We start from the raw sequence: 17,242 nt of genomic DNA on the forward strand, positions 1-17,242 counted from the left end.
CATTCAAGGGAAAGACAACCCTAACCACATCATTGCTTCTATAAATAAAGTATTACTTACTGATATCGTAAATGACAGTATTTAACAACAAAAATCCTTGCTTAATAATTAATCAATATTAATATATGATATATCTTAAAATGCCCACCGCTAAGAGAGCGACAATTGAAGTTTAATTTATGATGCCATACCATCGGTTCCGGTTTATTCCATTAACATCACTGTGAAAAATGACAAGTCACGAACAGTTAAGTTTGAAGCCGTATAGATTTGAGCCAATTCTTTCGCAAGAAGAAATTAAAAGATATTCAGTCGAGTGCAGACCATACAGACGGTACATGTTTCTTCATACAAATGTCTCGAACCTCAACTTGTCATTAAGCAAATGATGGATCCACAGTTTACATAGTCTTTTCTTTTCAGATGACTTTGTTGGGTCATGAATTTAAAACAAAATCACATTTCTGCTTCGCATTAGTATAGTTAACTACTTGACAGGAAGGTATCGACCTATTTACAATGTATTCGAAAATCTACCACATGCACATCTTTGATGATAATGAAAACTGGAACAGACAGTGTGACGTCAAAATCATTGATTTTTGTGATCTTGAATACAAAAGCGTTCCACATCATGTCAGCCTCTATAGATAGCGAGGATTTCAAAGTTTAATGTTTTCAAATTAGCACTGAAGCTTATCTAGGCTGTATATCAACAGATTAGTATGACAAATCTTTATCATTAAAATTTTAATTAATCCTATTCGGATTTCAAACATTTCGGTTGAGCATCACTGAAGAGACATCATTTGTCGAAATGCGCATCTGGTGGATCAAAATTGGTTCCGTAGAAGTTTTACATCATTTATCAAGTTTTTTTTTTTGGGGGGGGGGGGTGCCTTTTCCTTTAAAATAACCTATTCCTTAATGTCATTAATGAAAAAGTGAAACTTAATATATACATTACAACAGAGTATATAATCATTTAGCAAAAATAAATAAATTTCATGATCCCAGGGGTATGTGTTTTTCTTATCAGTGTGTAGCCAAAATCATCATGGTGATTATTGTCTAGCTCATTTGAAAATAAACTGATGGGATTGATCACTGTCTGTTATCTTCACCTTTCTTTAATGTTGATAATACGGAATAAAAACTAAATGCATACTTGGACAAAAATTGATTTTCCAATTTCAGGGATCTGATTTTAGGGCGAACCTAAGATAGTCACATTGTATAAACTCGTTCATCAGTTGTGTTGTAAGAACACATCATTACACTGCTGCTTAGTAGTAGAATTTAGCTTAGCTATACAGAATGTTTTACATGTCGTAACACTTGGGGCTATCGACAGTGATACTTTTGACTGATATCCAGGTGACCGATAAGACATGCGGACTTCTTATTGTGATTCATAATGTCAATGTTGAGATATAATTGTGTTAGTGTGAAAACTCTTGTATCGCAACACACACACGTGGGTGCATTCTTTGAGTATGATATAACGATCTAGTTCGTTAATATAACCTAACATTGGGTCAAATGCTGCCTGACGTGTTTCATGGCGATTGTTAGGCCATTCTTGTCAAACTTATTTTGACTGCGGATGACTCTGTTTGCCTAATTAAGATATAGGGATGCTTACTCATCCTTGGCACCTGATTCCAGTTCTGGTATATCCAGGGGTTCGTGTTTGCCCTACTCTCTATTTTGTATTGCTTATAGGAGTTATGAGATTGATCACTGTTCGTTATCCTCGCCTTTCACTATGCAGAAATACTTAACGAGAAACCCTAGCGTCATTTTGTGTTGTAATTCATCTTCAAAGTACGTTTACGTAGAATCAGAGGGGTATTTAACAAAGTAATAGTTTGGATCATGCAACACAACATTCTTCATTCTTTTTAAAGAAGCAGCTGAATATGATGTCAAACAGTCTATTTGCAACATCGTACGTTTTCAAAAAAAAGTGTGCAAACTAAAAGTTCCATAGAATTGTTTAGAATGTACACCACTCCTTTCACATGTTATGCCACAATACTATTAAAGTATATCCTTCACTTCATTTAATATTTTGGAGAGGGATAAAGATATGGGATTGGTGGAATATTTGTCGGATCCTCTGTTTTTAAGGGTTATTTCAATATGTATTTTCTTTGGGGTGTCTCTCGACTTAACGATACGTAAATCCCGAGCATAGAAACTCGCCTTGTAGAACACGAATATGTTGGATGCTTCTAAATTTCAATGAATTCACACTAAATTTCTCTGTACCTTTCATAAAAGTGTAATGGGATGCTCCCGGGTATATACTATACGATCTCATTGTTTCACAGTCACACCACCGCTGGAGTGCCTCTCTAACTCGGACCCCACAGGACAATCATACTTCGGAACGCAGAATGTCGCCAATACTGGGGATGTGTGTCAGAGATGGGACAGGCAGTCACCACATACCCATATCTATACTGGAATCGGTGACCAAGGTAATTACTGCCGAAACCCGGATGACGGAAGCACCCCCTGGTGTTACACCGTGAACCCGGAAGTTCGTTGGTCCCAGTGTGATATCCCCCGTTGCTGATGTGAAGACTTAAAATAACCAGTTAACGTGAAGGACTTAAAAGATCACTTGATTTCAGATTTGATAATTTCTTATGTTTTCTTCTAGTTCTGTTGCATTGATTACGCTAATTTTAATTTTTTATTTGAATATGTGTGTTGTTTATCTCATTATATTTTGATACAAAATGCATTTTATATATCTACTTGGAAATAGAACCGATTGCTGAATTATATTATAAAGTATTACATCCATCAAATTAAAGCTTTAGTGTTATTGGTGTTCCCTGAGTGACTACTTATGAAATTAATTGCGTTAGGTGTGGGCTACATTATTGAACTGGTTCACTAATAAAGCATTGGGTCGTTTTGCGAATTCTAATGAGTGAAACGCGCAAAGTAGTCACTTATTCCAGGAGTCCCATATAATAGATGGCGGATATCTCGCAAAGTCTCATCTTGGTCTAAGCATCTAAGCTCACGAGAAAACAAGAGGCCCAAGGGCCTAGAATCGCTCTTCTGATAAATTGTGCAACCCCACCATTTCTATTCTTAGCCTCTTAGTATTCTAAATCTTTAGTTAAATCCTAAGAATTCAAAAAAGTAGGTCAATGTGACCTACTTTTTGGTTTACACATTTTGAGAACCCAAGAAATATCAACTGACAAAGTTTGATGATTTTAAGCCAATTAGTAACTGAATATTGAAATATAGCTGTCAAATTCCAATCGTAGGTCATGGTGACCTACTTTTTGGTCAGCGAACTCCGAACATGCAAGACCCATCAACTGACAAAGTTTGATGACTGTAGGTCAAATAGTATTTGAAATATATAAATATAGCCGTTAAATTCCAAAAGTAGGTCACATTGACCTACTTTTGGTCGACACACTCTGTTGTTATCAACTGTCAAAGTTTGATGATTGTAGGGCAATTAGTGACTGAAATATATAAATATAACTGTCAAATGCCAAAAGTAGGTCACAGTGACCTACTTTTTGGTCGATACACTCCGAAGACTCAAGATGCATCAACTGACAAAGTTTAATGATTGTAGGTCAAATAGTGTCTGAAATATAGTAATTTAGCTGTCAAATACCAAAAGTAGGTCACGGTGACCTACTTTTTGGTCGACACAAACCAAAGACTGAAGACGCATCAACTGACAAAGTTTGATGATTCTAGGTTTTACAGTGCCCAAAATATGCATCTAAAATTGAATATGTGAAATTTGAATATTTGCAAAATTCAAAAAGTAGGTCACTGTGACCTACTTTTCTATAAATATGTTTCAAGGCCTCAAGATGCATCAACTTACAAGATTTGATGATTCTAAACCTCTCGGTATTTGAAATAACAACTTAAAATATATCTATAAATGATAAGCCATAAAATTCAGAAAGTAGGTCACGGTGACCTATTTTTCAGTTGACGCATTCCAAGGTCCCATGATCCACCAACTGACAAGTTTTGATGATCATAAGCTTCAAAGTGTCCAAGATATGCATCAAAATTAATTTTAAAATAAATACCTGCAAAATTCAAAAAGTAGGTCACCGTGACCTACTTTTGAGACAGCTTGACACAAGGTCCTAAGATGCATCAACTGTCAAAATTTGATGATCCTAGTCCTTATAATGACTAAAATATCTAAGATTTAAGGAATTTTAAAAAAAATTTAATTTAGGTCAACTTTGAAGTGATCTTGAGACCACACCCTTTGCCCCAGGGTAATGCCTTGAACAATTTTTAATCTACAACATATCCTCATCCTTATGTGTAAGTTTGGTGATAATCTGTCCTGTGGTTCTTGAGAAGAAGATTTTTTAGCAACCACTACTTTTGTTTGTATTTTCCTGATTATCTCCCCTTGTTAAAGGGTCACATCCCTCTATTTAGTATGTATGAAAGCCCTTGGGCCAATGATAGTCTGTAACAAATTTGAAAAAAATTGGCCAAGGGGTTCTTGAGTTATAGCCCTTTTTCTAAAAAGTTTACGCACACCGCACACCGCACACCGCACAAATGGCCATAGCATTAGCTCTTTGAGCCTTTGGTTCAGAAGAGCTAAAAAGGTAGTGCGTTAGGAAAGCCCTTCAGTACAGATAGAAAAAAAATATATTATTCCCGTCACCTTATAACAATAAAAATAAAAAATAAACTTATTGAATACTAAATCTTGAAGAAAAATGTTTGGAATAAAAAATCCCGAATTTGTTTCAATCACTATCTGTTGAGTGGCTTGTAGTCAACATTGCGCATGTGTGACGTGTTGTCCGTTATCAAACCGCTGACTGCTTCTAACATTTTCATTAGTTACTCATATCACGTGCTTTCCAATCCACGTCTGCAAAGTCAGACTTTTCTTGATCAATGACTGTTATGTACTGTAATGCCATGAAGAGTGTCAATTCACAACATCCTAACATTTCATAGTTTTATTCAAAAGTAGAACGGGTAACATAGTGATGTAAGCATATTTTTTCAAACATATGAACAATAAAGCACTTGTATACTAGGTTCTAAAATAATAGCTGTTTCTTTGACCCTGGGACAGATTTGATTTGGGTCAACCTAAACAACCGTTAGATGTATTCAGGTCTTCCTATACCGGTGGAATACTTCTTTATTATTTGATTTCATGTAAAGAATATCTATGAATCGGAGACAAAGATGGACATTTCTTACATATGAAGACAAATTGGTGTTTCTTTTATGAAAATAACAGCAAGAAACCCTTTAACCACATCGCTCACTAAGTTACTATGGACCAGCATGCTGTTCTTTAGCTATTGTATTTTTTACAATATATTTCCTCATCAATAACATTGGACTCCAAATTGTGGCCCCAACCTAGTCATGATACAATGTCTCAAGAAATAAATTATGCTATGGAAGATGTTTCCCTATATATTCCAATATACAACTTTGATTCCATATCGTGGTCCCACCTTACCTCCCGATGGTCATGATTTGAGCATTTTTGATCTGCACTAACTGGGGATGCTTGCATATCAATATCAGTATTCGTGATCCTGCTGTTATTAAGAGGTTTTCCTGTAGATTACGATGTAAAACTTGATCCCCAAGGTTTCCTCACTCTACTCCCAGGGACCACAATTTCAACAATTTGGAATCTGTACTACCTTGGAATGTTTTCATATTAATATGACTAACCATGCCCTATGTTGTTATTGAGAAAAAATACAAGTGATTCATCCTATTTATCACCATGGAAATATGGACCCACTATTGTGGGCCCATGTTGTCCCCAGGGAAGTATGATTTGAAGCTTGAATCTACACTATTTCAGGATAATTCATATGAATTCAAACTTGTTCAAGCTTAATGGCTCTTACGACGCTTTTTGAATGCCCCTGTGTGTTCGCCATTTCTTGATTATCTCCCCTTGGGCAAACCGTATCCTTTCATTTCAACAAAATTAATTTCCCTGGACCTAAGAATGGTTTCTGTCAAATATGATTAAAACTGGTCCATTGGTTCTGGATATAAAGATTTTCAAACGATGCCACATTTTTACGAGTTCTTGATTATCTCTACTTAAAAAGGGGGGTTGGTACTTCAATTAAACCAACATGAATCATCTTTACCCAAACATGCTTTGTGGCAAGTTTTGTTTAAATTAGCCCTGTTGTTTTGGAGAAGAAATCGTCACTGCTTAAAGTTTACGGACATTAGGACAGACACCAGACAAAATGTGATTATAATAGTTCATTTGGGCTTTTAGATCAGGTAAATTAATATACGTAATGATAATAACATTATACAGTACAGATTACAACATAAATGAGTGCACAGTTACTATTTAAATTAACACACATATAATTAATTTGTGACTCGGTATTTGCCATGAAACATGAACCAAAATAATGAAAAGATCTTAAAGAAATTCAAATGAAAAATAAAATCATCTCAAAACAGAAAAATTCATCTGAAAACGAAGTAAATTAACATAACAAACCATCATTTATAAAGATACACATTTGTTATTGAAAATGGATTATATTAAGGAGAAACAACACATTGTAATAATGACCGACTTCCTTTTGAAACTTGAATGAAAATATAGATCTCCTTTTAAATATATTTGTCTATATCGTGTTGACTGTTGATCTGTGGTATAATCATGATGACTGTAGATCTACCGTCCGTTGGTTTGAGTCTAGTGGTGGTTTTAGTTGTGTTTTTTTTTCCAGATTGATTTCTACTTCATTTGTAACTAAGTCATTTCAGATGTGTCATTCCTCCTTATATAACATGTGAAATACTGGATATAAAAACAAAATATCATTCAGGATTTTTCCCCGTCTATGAATCGTCTTCTTTCCTCCGTATGATATAATTGTGGAACGTATGATACAGAGAAATATTATAAAATTGTAACACATTGGAAATGTTTGTACCACATGGAGATCACTACGTCGGTGTGTATTGCAATCTACCTGTGGATTTCATGCATTCGGATTTCGCATTTCTGTGTAGCAGGTATAGACGAAAAAGCTCTGGATCAAATAATGTTTTTAATCTGTAACGAAATACGGTATAACTATATATGGAAGGCGAAGATAACTCCCTTAAGGAACACAAAATAATGAATTGAGTAAAGATGGACCCCTGTATATAGCAGAGGTAGGATTATGTGTCAATGAGGAGTAAGCATCTCCTGTAGAATATTTTATTATCGTTGGGTTAGGTTTATACAGACCGCCAGGTTATATTTGGTTTCCTGGTTGACAGTCTGTTATTCTGTTATGTTGGGTTTCATTTTCTCGTGAAATTCTTTTACTTTCTTTTTAGGTATAGGTGTATGTTTATAAATCGATCAGTCAATTGCTTAGACTTGTGTTTGCGGTAATGAAATGCTTAAATTGTGGCTCATCCAAACGCATTTCTGTTATTTACCACCCCACAATGGGAGTAACATAAAACAATAGAACACTATCTAACGTGGATTTGGGCTATATTTCTTCGTTCGACCGTTCTAATGGCACTGCTTCACAATAAATACAAGACGATTTAAACATAATTAATATAAAAAATCGTCTTCATCATAGCGTCTTGACAAAGATATGAAGATGACGTTTTACTAGTCGTGGCGACTATTATTATAACAGTGAACAGGGAACTCCTTTGACACAACATTGTCCAACTATTTGAAGAAAGAAGAGACCCATGTCTGAATATACGAGACTTATAATACCTAATATAATAAAATAATATTGGAGAACATTTTAGAATTTTGTCAAAAGCTTGAAATGAAGTTCCCCATTTTTAATTATCATGACGCTCAGGGTCATAGCGGCGAAGGTTCAATTTATATCGTGCCAAAATTACTGTGACTCGGGACATCCCCTCCCCCCCCTATCTGACGTCATTTCTGAATGACCAGTGACTTTACTTTCTAATACTAGACCCTTAGAAAAAGAACATTCACAACATGTAAATTCTGTTTTCTCGTCCACTAAGGTTTCGATAACAAACTATAGTGAATTTAAATGCAGAGTGTCAGTCCTTTAAACTCCTATTTACGGAAGAGTTCATTGTGAGATAGGTTTCCTTACAATAAACATCTTTGTTATACAATGCATTATAATTTTGTTGTCTTTTTAACGAAGACAAAACAATATTAAAGCCTTCAGTCCGCTAAGGTAAGCCTCATTTTTGGTGTCACATAAATGCCTTTGTTATTTGGTATAATGTTCACTCTACATTTCTTAACAAACTTTGAACTGTTAAAAAGACACCACAGAGAAAATTGTGGAAATATATAAATGTTAGTAGTGCCTCTTTAAACCCCAACGGGCTCTAACACTTTGTAAAGCAGTATGACACATATGTCTACAATAGAGGTTTCAGTTCCCTATCTTAATTACCGTTTGAGGAGATCTGTACACAGAATGGTATTTAAAGTCAGAAAATCGTCATTTTCCTGAACCAAAAGTTATCCAAATTTGAAAAAAGAAATAAAGTTTATACTTATTTTGTATTGCCTATAGGAGTTATGAGATTGGTCACTATTCGTTATCTTCACCTTTCATACAATGTTTAATGATGTCTGAAATTTTGATGAAAATAGAATGAATAATATTTGTTACAGAATTTGTAAAGAAAAGAAGAAAAAAATAGGGGAAAAAGAATCATTTGAAGATCAGAAATGAACTGAAGACGGAAGGCCTTCATAATAATAATTATAGTATTGTAAATGTTGATAATAACAAATATTATTATAATGCGGATAATAATCAAATGAAACTGAGTAAATAAAGTGTCCCAAACATAATTTTAGGAGAATCGAACCACACAACAGACGGGTTTTACATTAGAGGTTAACACTGTAAGTGATGCACATATAATCATCCACTCGTGTAATCCTTTAGAAAGGGAGAGCATTAGAGGTTAACACTGTAAGTAATACACACATCATCAGCCACTCGTGTAATCTTTTAGAAAGGGAGATCATTAGAGGTTAACATGTACGTGATACACACACCATCAGCCACTCGTGTAATCCTTTAGAAAGGGAGAACATTAGTAGGAGCATTCCTAACCCTTAACGCAATCAGTATTACATTTCTTTTGCGACTGGTAATAATAATACAGTAAATCATGGTTACAATGAACACGCTTATAATGAATTCACACTCACAGTAAACACGGTTATAATTAACACGCTTATAATCAATTCACTCTTACAGTAAAAACGGCTATAATTAATGCACCTAAAATGAATACACGCTTACAATAAAACATGGTTACAATGAACACATTTATAATGAATTCACACTTGGAGTGACTTTCATTCTCTGCAGATCTAAAACATATCGAATTATTGGATATAACAAACTACGTAATAAAGAATAAACATTGTTCGTCCTCCAGTACTTTGCTATGCAGGTGTCATACATTCACGAAATTGAGCATTATTTGATTATTTAGTGTAATTTGCTTGCACACTGTTCGATGTGTTTTGAGCGCTTCTGGGTTTCATGCACATATAAACAACAACATTGATAAAGTGACATTTTTTTTTATATATCACGTTCTTCATATTCATACCTGTATCAATATTGTCCTCTGGCACTGTGTCAGGTGATACTAAAGAATAAAAATTGAAAGTGCATTAAATGGGCATGGACACGATTTGAGCTGAAAGTTATCAAATTTTATCTTTTCCATTTCTAACGCCAATAATAATGAACCCAAATAGTTTTAATGCTCAGCAAAAAAGTTGAATGTCAATTATCGAGTTACAAGAGACCTACATAGCTGACAATTCTTTGTTATGTAAACAAGACTCATGTAATGTATTTGTTGATATAGGTTGAATATACTAGTAAAACTTTCATTTAAAGCAGATTTTTTCAATTTACAAGTTACGCATCTGAGTTAAGGCGTTCCCCATAATTACCAGTATTGTACATAAATGTACTTTACCGTACTGACACATTGCATGACGTCATAATGAAAAATACGTCATGGCGAAGGGCATGGCTTACATATCTACAGTCCTTTTGCAGTTGGAAATGTCAAAATATATTTTCATTATTTACCACCGCTGTCAAACGATAAACAGTAATCGTGCAAAATTTTCTGTCAAACATGGTTACATTAATTCTCTTTGATATTGAAATAGTTTCAATTTCTTCGATATATAACATAAATGCTAAAGTAATATCCATTTTATATTGTGATCTTGATATCGCCCATAATCTGCACGTATAGTGACTTTCACAATTGACTCATTTGTATAAGCAGGGTTTCCGTGCATAAAAAAATCATCATCGGTAAGACACTCTGAGGTTTTTGAGTGAAAGATGTTTGATTTATGTGACATGTGAACTTCACTGCAAAAGGAAAGTTAGGGGTGCAAGTTGTGTCTTCAACAGAAAACATGTTTTTCAGCCTAGATTCAACTTCGTATATGCAAATATCGCTGAATCCAAAAATTAGACATGTTACAAGTCATAAACTTCTTCCCAACACTTTTCAAATTAAGAAATTAATATGCTTTTAAATTATTTTAACTTCAACTTGCATTGATATCTGGATACCGAGCCGATGGAACGATTTATACATAGATGATATGATTTTATCTAGGTGTTTGATCACGTGATACACAGGTGATGTAGAGACTGTCGGTTTGGTTAAAATGTATAGAAGAACAATATGCACATAATGATATATACATATTGTTTTCGTATAAAAGAATTGTGTTTACAGAATGTGTCAAAGATTAATCTGTTTATTTTTTTCCTGACATATTTCTATGGCCCTACTTAACACAACTTCGTAAATCTGAACACAATGAAACATTTTTTAGTGTTTGTCACGTTTCATTTTGTTTTGTTTTTTTTTACATCATATTGTCTTCGAAGCAATGTATAATGTAAACAAAACCATGGAACAAGCCTGGTTTACATAATACACATTTGTGAGTGATGCCTTTTACTTTCACTTAAACGCAACGGCTGGCATTCAAATATTTGCTGATATTTAAAATCGCCTTAGTTAAACATTTTAAACATTAAAAATTCTGGTGGTTGGGGGGGGGGGGGGGGTTGGAAGATTTCATATCGTTTCCACGCCTCTTTAAATTTTGCTATGACTCCTATATTTCAAGATATGATAATCAATTTCTTGTCATAATAAACTCACCAGCTTTATACAAATTCTTTATGTCGCGTTTCATCTGTTTTATCTCTTGAAGAATCTGAAAATATACGAGATTTAGCATACAACACGGCATCGTGAGGGATACAACAAATGGCAACTGTTTATTTGAGTTTGTTCATTTTATGATTTCAGTCGAAACTCTCTATGTATGCTAAACACCTTGTATTTCTCGAGTTGTCGGACAGGGAAATTCATTCCAGACTTTCCTCGTAACAAGGCAAACCACGTCAACACTGTTACCGAGACCGATTTAGTGCTTAACGCTTTATTATGAAAAGTATATTTGTCTCCGTTTTTGTTGTATTTTTCACTCTTTATTATGAATGCTAACGCATGAATTGAAATATTTATCTTTGCCCAACTCTCTATGTTGTATTGTTTATTGAATTTACGCATGCGCCAAGTGTTAGGCTGCAAATTCTTTCAAGGTCTAACATATGCTGGATTATAAGTGAAATAGTGACGTCCAGAGAAAGATTTTCAGGACAGATGCCCATAATCGCATAAAAACAATGTTGATGAAATTTACTTTTAGAATGTTGATCATATTTGTGAAATATTTTGGTTCAAGTGGATTGAATGACAACAAAGGAACTGGTTTCAGTTCAGTGAGTGTTGTGATTACGTTCTCGGGGAATATAATGGATAATCAAATTCAATCAACAGCCCTACGTTACAGTGTTGAAGAACTGGTGAGTTTTCGCTCAATGCCCAGGCAATTAACTTTACGTGAACAAGATCTTTTAGCCAGGTTAAAACGATTTGGAATTTTGGGATAGAGAGGTAAACGTTCTGGTCGCCATAGAGGAGGCCGTAAAGACTAGGGTCAAAACGGTGGAATCTTCAGCAATATTTCGTATCCGAAGATGTGCAATACATTGAACAATCTGAAAGAGAAGGTAAGTGCAATTACGCTCAATTGCCGATCTTTAGTGAATAAGGACGTTAGCATCGGTCAGTTGTTAACAGAGGAAAAAGTGGACTTTGCACTTCCTACTGAAACGTGGTATTACGATGACAAGCAGCATCAATCTGAAACGTGTGATTTAAATCAAAACGGTTACAAAATCAGCGTAGCCAATCGGTAAAACAGAATCGGTGGCGGTATCGCGATAACATGTCGAACTGGTGTGATATTGCGCAAGATGAAATCTGGTGTGAATCGTTGTTTTGAATAAGGTATATGGAAATTAATCTTCAAGAACATAACATTAAATATAGTCGGAATTTATAGACCCCCACCCATGTCGATGTCGGCAGTATTATGTCTGTTCGCGGAGGAAATTATACCAAACTACTCAAATTTATTGATCCTGGGTGATTTTAATTTGTATATTTTAATGAAGACGTCGCTGTAGTCTCAGATTTTAAGGATTCACTTTTCACAATGAGTTTAAAGCAGCATGTCAACTTCAGTACACATATCGGTGGAAACACCCTTGACCTGGCCATCACGAAAGTAATCAGTGGTATAGAAATACGATCTTGTCAACCGGGTATATTTATCTCAGATCATTGTGTAGTCAAAATCATTATAAACGTTAAAAAGGAAAGCATCAAAAGTAAAACGGTTTCTCGGGGATTTTTTAAATATATCGACAAGTCAGCGTTTGGGCAGGATTTAAATGAAATATCGATCGAATGTGAATATGTCAATGGATTTGTAGAGCATTTTGAAATGGCAATCGGCTCAATCTTAGATAAGCACGTTCCTATAAAGGAAAAAAACCAAAGATCATCCGAGAACCCAAACCGTGGTTCACCGAAAATATACTCCATCTGAAACAACCTAATCAGTAGGAAGCAATGAAAACAGTGCGGAACACATACAGTTATGAACTTTGTCGTGAGAAAAATAAAACCCTTAGTGAAAAAGTCCTGAACTGCAAAGGAGATTCGAAACAACTGTATCAATTAGTTGCTGAACTTACTGGTACTAAGTCCGACAACCCTATTTCCAATGAAAATAGCGATATCGTGCTCGCGGAGATATTTGCAGATTATTTCAGAAACAAGATTGACACAATTAGGCACTCATTACAAGATTTCAGTAATTTTGAACATCTTACTAAAGATGTGCCACCACTCGATTCTTTTCGGGAACTATCGGATGACGAAATAACGAAACTGATTGGTGAACTACATACGAAATCATGTGAATCGGACATTTTACCAACCAGTGTTCTAAAATTGCATTTACAGGAATTGTTACCACCTATAACTAAACTTGTGAATTTATCGCTGAGGCAGGGTGTTTCCCCGTCAAAATGGAAACAAGCTATCGTTAGGCCTTTGTTAAAGAAGGTGGGTCTTGAACTGGAATACGCGAACTATAGACCAGTTAGTAATTTGCCGTTTCTGTCAAAAACCTATTCAAAAGCCGCTTCCTATAGATTAAACCAGCATGTTAATGACCATGAACTCCTTCCAAAAACCAGTCTGCATATCCCCGTTTTCATTTTTGTGAATCCGCTCTGTTAAGACTCGTGAATGACTTGTTAGATGCAATGGAGAAACGGGAAGTTACGGCTCTCATAACGATCTATCTCAGCGCCGCGTTTGATACAGCGGATCACTAAATAATCATTGATGTGCTAAAAAACAATACGGTGTTACTGATTCAGCTTTGACTTGGGTCGATTCATACGTACGCCCGCGTAGTTGCCGAGTGTGCGTTAATTATGCGTCTTCATCACTGCGTCAGTTACAGCGTGGTGTTCCGCGGGGGAACTGCTTAGGTCCATGTTTGTACCTTATGTATGCGGGTACATTGTTCAACGTTATTCCTCCGACAATTTCAGTCTATGGGTTTGCGGATGACCATACTGCAAATAAACAGCTCAACCCTGCCTCCGTTCACAACGAAACCAAAGCCATCCGATAATTTGAAAAATGTGCTGAAATCATTAACGATTGGATGAATGCAAATAAACTGAAAATGAACAAACCAAAGACCGAATTAATTTTATTTGAAAACAAGAAGCAACTAGATAAATGTAGCACAAAAGCTATTAACATTAATGGTGATGAAATTGAACCAAAACGTTATATAGGATACATAGGTGCATATTTGGATGAAAATCTCAATTTTAAGGAACGTATAAAAAGGAAATGCCGAACAGCTATGATCATTTTCTTAGGATTAAAAGTATTCGCAAATATTTGACAAAAGAAGCTACAAAAATTTTGGTTTTATTTTTATTAATTTCTCATTTTGAACTATTGTAATGTGATTTTATACGGCATAGCACAGACTGAAATATGTAAAATGCAAAGAATGCAAAACATGGGTGCGAAAATGGTATTAATTCGTAAGATATTTGACAGCTCTAGGGATGTTCTCATTGACCTACATTGGTTATCTATCGACTCTAGAATATTATTTAAATTATTGACCTTCATGTATAAGTGTCGTGTGGGTGAAGCACCATTGTATTTGAGAAAACTTTTAACGGAACAGGTATCAAATAAAAAGTTGCCCTCCGCTCAATCTTCTGAGAGTTGCTACATTGTTAAGTGTGTTTGCATGCATATGATGTATTGTTTATTCTTTAAAAGCTTTATATATTATACATGTATAACGCCATTGGATACTTTGTGTAAAATTAGGCGTTAGATTAAATAAAAACAGCTTAAGTCTCAATTTCAGTTTATAGGGGTTATGAGAATGATCACTGTTCGTTATCTTCACCTTTTATTTATCTAAAACATCGGAGGGATGCGTTGCACCTGTCCACGGAGTCATCCGACTTTTCTATAATTGTCAGCAGAGAAGTATTCAATAAGAACAAACAAATTCTGAACGTTTGAGAAGTATTCAGTCAGAACAAATAAGTTCCGAACGTTTGAGAGCATTCAGTCAGAACAAAGAAGTTCCGAAGGTTTGAGAAATATTCAATACAAGCAAATAAGTTCTGAACGCTTGAGAAGTATTCAGCAAGAACAAAGAAGTTCCGAACGTTTGAGAAGTATCAAATAAGAGCAAAGAGAAGTTCCGAATATGTGAAAACTGACCTTCGAGGTTCTTCCGTCTATGTTGACTGTTATTCTCTTCTGGTTCTTAATCTTCTTTTGGATGACCTGTTTAAGAAAACACTAATTATTGAACTGGCATTTAACACGTCAGTATTAATCATTATTTCTACCCTTTATGTATTGGGGTTTTTTTTTGTTCGCAGAAACTGGATTTTATCCGGAATAAATTGAGCTTCCTGTGACACGGACAGGATTTGAAAATTGTAGTTATGCTTTCTTTTAAATAACTAAGGTATTTCTAATAGTCAGGAATAATTTGAATTTTAGTTGTTGTGTTGCAAAGTGAGATACACCACTCGTGTCGTGCCATGTTTGATTACAAATGGACATTGCTTAATAGAACATATCATATTTGAACAAACTGAGATGTGACAAACACAAGAAACTGTTTAATGGTGTTTAGAATAACTTGTGATTTGAAAAAAACTGCTTTGAACGAATAGTTTACTAATACATGTAAACGTGACACGAGCTTTACGTACGATGTTTCAACACTCATATTCCGACAATACTCACCGTTAGTTTATCTTCGTCTGTTACTTCCAGATCGCTAAAAGTAAAATGTATATAAACTATTCAGCATATATAGGGATATATCACATTGTTAAGCAAGAGGTTCATGGGTCACATTGCTCACCTGAGTCAACTTAGCTCATATTTAAAGATTTTCACTATATATTTGTATGTAAAACTTTGATCCCCTATTGTGGCCCCATATTACCCCCAGATACTATGATTTTAAGAGACCTGAATCTGCACTATTTTAAAAAGCTTCCATGTTAATTTTTACTTTCCTGGCCCAGTGGTTATAAAGAAGATTTTCAATATTGTATCGATATATTTGTATGTAAAACTTTGATCCCCTATTGTGACACCAACCTATCCTCGGGGGGGGGGGGGGGTATAATTTTAACAAACTTGAACCTGCACTATGTCAAAGTAGTATTCATGTAAATGTAAGCTTCGCTGGACCTGTGGTTCTTAAAATAACGATTTTGAAATATGTCCTTCTATATTTGTATGTAAGACTTTGATTCCCTATCATGGCCCAATCCTACCCTACAGGCCATAATATTAACAACATTTCATTTGCACTATGTCTGGAATATTTCATGCACATTTAATCGATTCTGGCCCACTGATTCTTGAGAAGAAGATTTTACAAGTTGTCAATGTATTTTCATTGTTTAGCTATTGTATTTTTGGAAAGGGACGTGACCATCAATGAATTCCATTTTGAAACAATGCTTGATGTCATCATGTGCAAAACTGAAAATTACCCGATGTTATATCCATTCAAACATTTCTGAAAATTGCCCCGATGTTATATTCATACAGACATTTATGAAAATTACCCCGATGTTATTTTCATACAGAAATTTATGAAAATTACCCCGATGCCTTGAGGGCAGCCTGTCCCTCTGCTTCTCGTGTTGCCTTCAGATTCAAGTCATAGTTTGTGTCGTACAGGAAGACTGAAAAAGTAAAATTATAAAAAGCATGTGATGAGTGTTCGTTATCTTCACCTCTCATGTGACTACCAATGTTTCTTTAGAAGAAATCGTAGTGGGACTGATGTCGACAACATCACATGGAGGGTAAATATAACGCACAGCATACAAGTAATACATGATTAATAGTGGAGCAAACACAGACCCTTGGATATTGCAAAGGTGGGATCATGTGCCTAGAAAAGTAACTATTCTCTATCGACCGGTTGAACATACCGTATCGTATGAAAGGTTTAAATGGATATCGATTTCCTCAGTAGCATTCATTAGTTAACTATTTCCGCACGAAATACTTTATGCAAGGTGAAGATAACGAACAGTGATCAATCTCATAACTCCTACAAGCAATACAAAATAGATAGTTGGGCAAACACGGACCCCTGGACACACCAGAGGTGGGGTCAGGCGCCTAGGAGGAGTAAGCATCCCCTGTTGACCGG

General features: G+C 35.1%; 2 protein-coding genes across 2 annotated transcripts in view; one reads left to right on the forward strand and one right to left on the reverse strand.

Annotated features, from left to right (window-relative positions):
- LOC125661029 (uncharacterized) overlaps window positions 1–2,822 on the forward strand; it is a 30,142-nt gene extending 27,320 nt beyond the window's left edge. Inside the window, exon 27 of the mRNA XM_056148070.1 lies at window positions 2,337–2,822. Within this exon, the coding sequence (XP_056004045.1) occupies window positions 2,337–2,584 (248 nt within the window). The 3' untranslated portion in view covers window positions 2,585–2,822. The remainder of the gene's footprint in view (window positions 1–2,336) is intronic.
- Window positions 2,823–4,985: 2,163 nt separating this feature from the next.
- Window positions 4,986–16,824, reverse strand: LOC130049584 (uncharacterized). The gene is made up of 6 exons (XM_056147416.1): window positions 16,685–16,824; window positions 15,808–15,841; window positions 15,271–15,336; window positions 11,239–11,293; window positions 9,640–9,678; window positions 4,986–7,108 (listed from the first exon to the last, which is right to left on the reverse strand). The coding sequence occupies exons 1-6, from the start codon at window positions 16,822–16,824 to the stop codon at window positions 7,104–7,106; spliced, it is 339 nt and encodes a 112-aa protein (XP_056003391.1). The 3' UTR covers window positions 4,986–7,103.
- Between the last annotated feature and the right edge of the window lie 418 nt (window positions 16,825–17,242).

Source organism: Ostrea edulis, chromosome 8 (assembly GCF_947568905.1).
Source record: "Ostrea edulis chromosome 8, xbOstEdul1.1, whole genome shotgun sequence".
NCBI classification, from domain to species: Eukaryota; Metazoa; Mollusca; class Bivalvia; order Ostreida; family Ostreidae; genus Ostrea; species Ostrea edulis.

What these genes read in the sequence shown, in the direction of transcription:
- LOC130049584 (XM_056147416.1), bottom strand. Translation starts at nt 16,824, where the DNA reads ATGAGAGGTGAAGATAACGAACACTCATCACATGCTTTTTATAATTTT. An exon ending in CAGACGAAGATAAACTAACG is followed by an intron (nt 15,337 to 15,807) that starts GTGAGTATTGTC and finishes TTTCTTAAACAG; the next exon opens with GTCATCCAAAAGAAGATTAA. An exon ending in TAGACGGAAGAACCTCGAAG is followed by an intron (nt 11,294 to 15,270) that starts GTCAGTTTTCAC and finishes GTATATTTTCAG; the next exon opens with ATTCTTCAAGAGATAAAACA.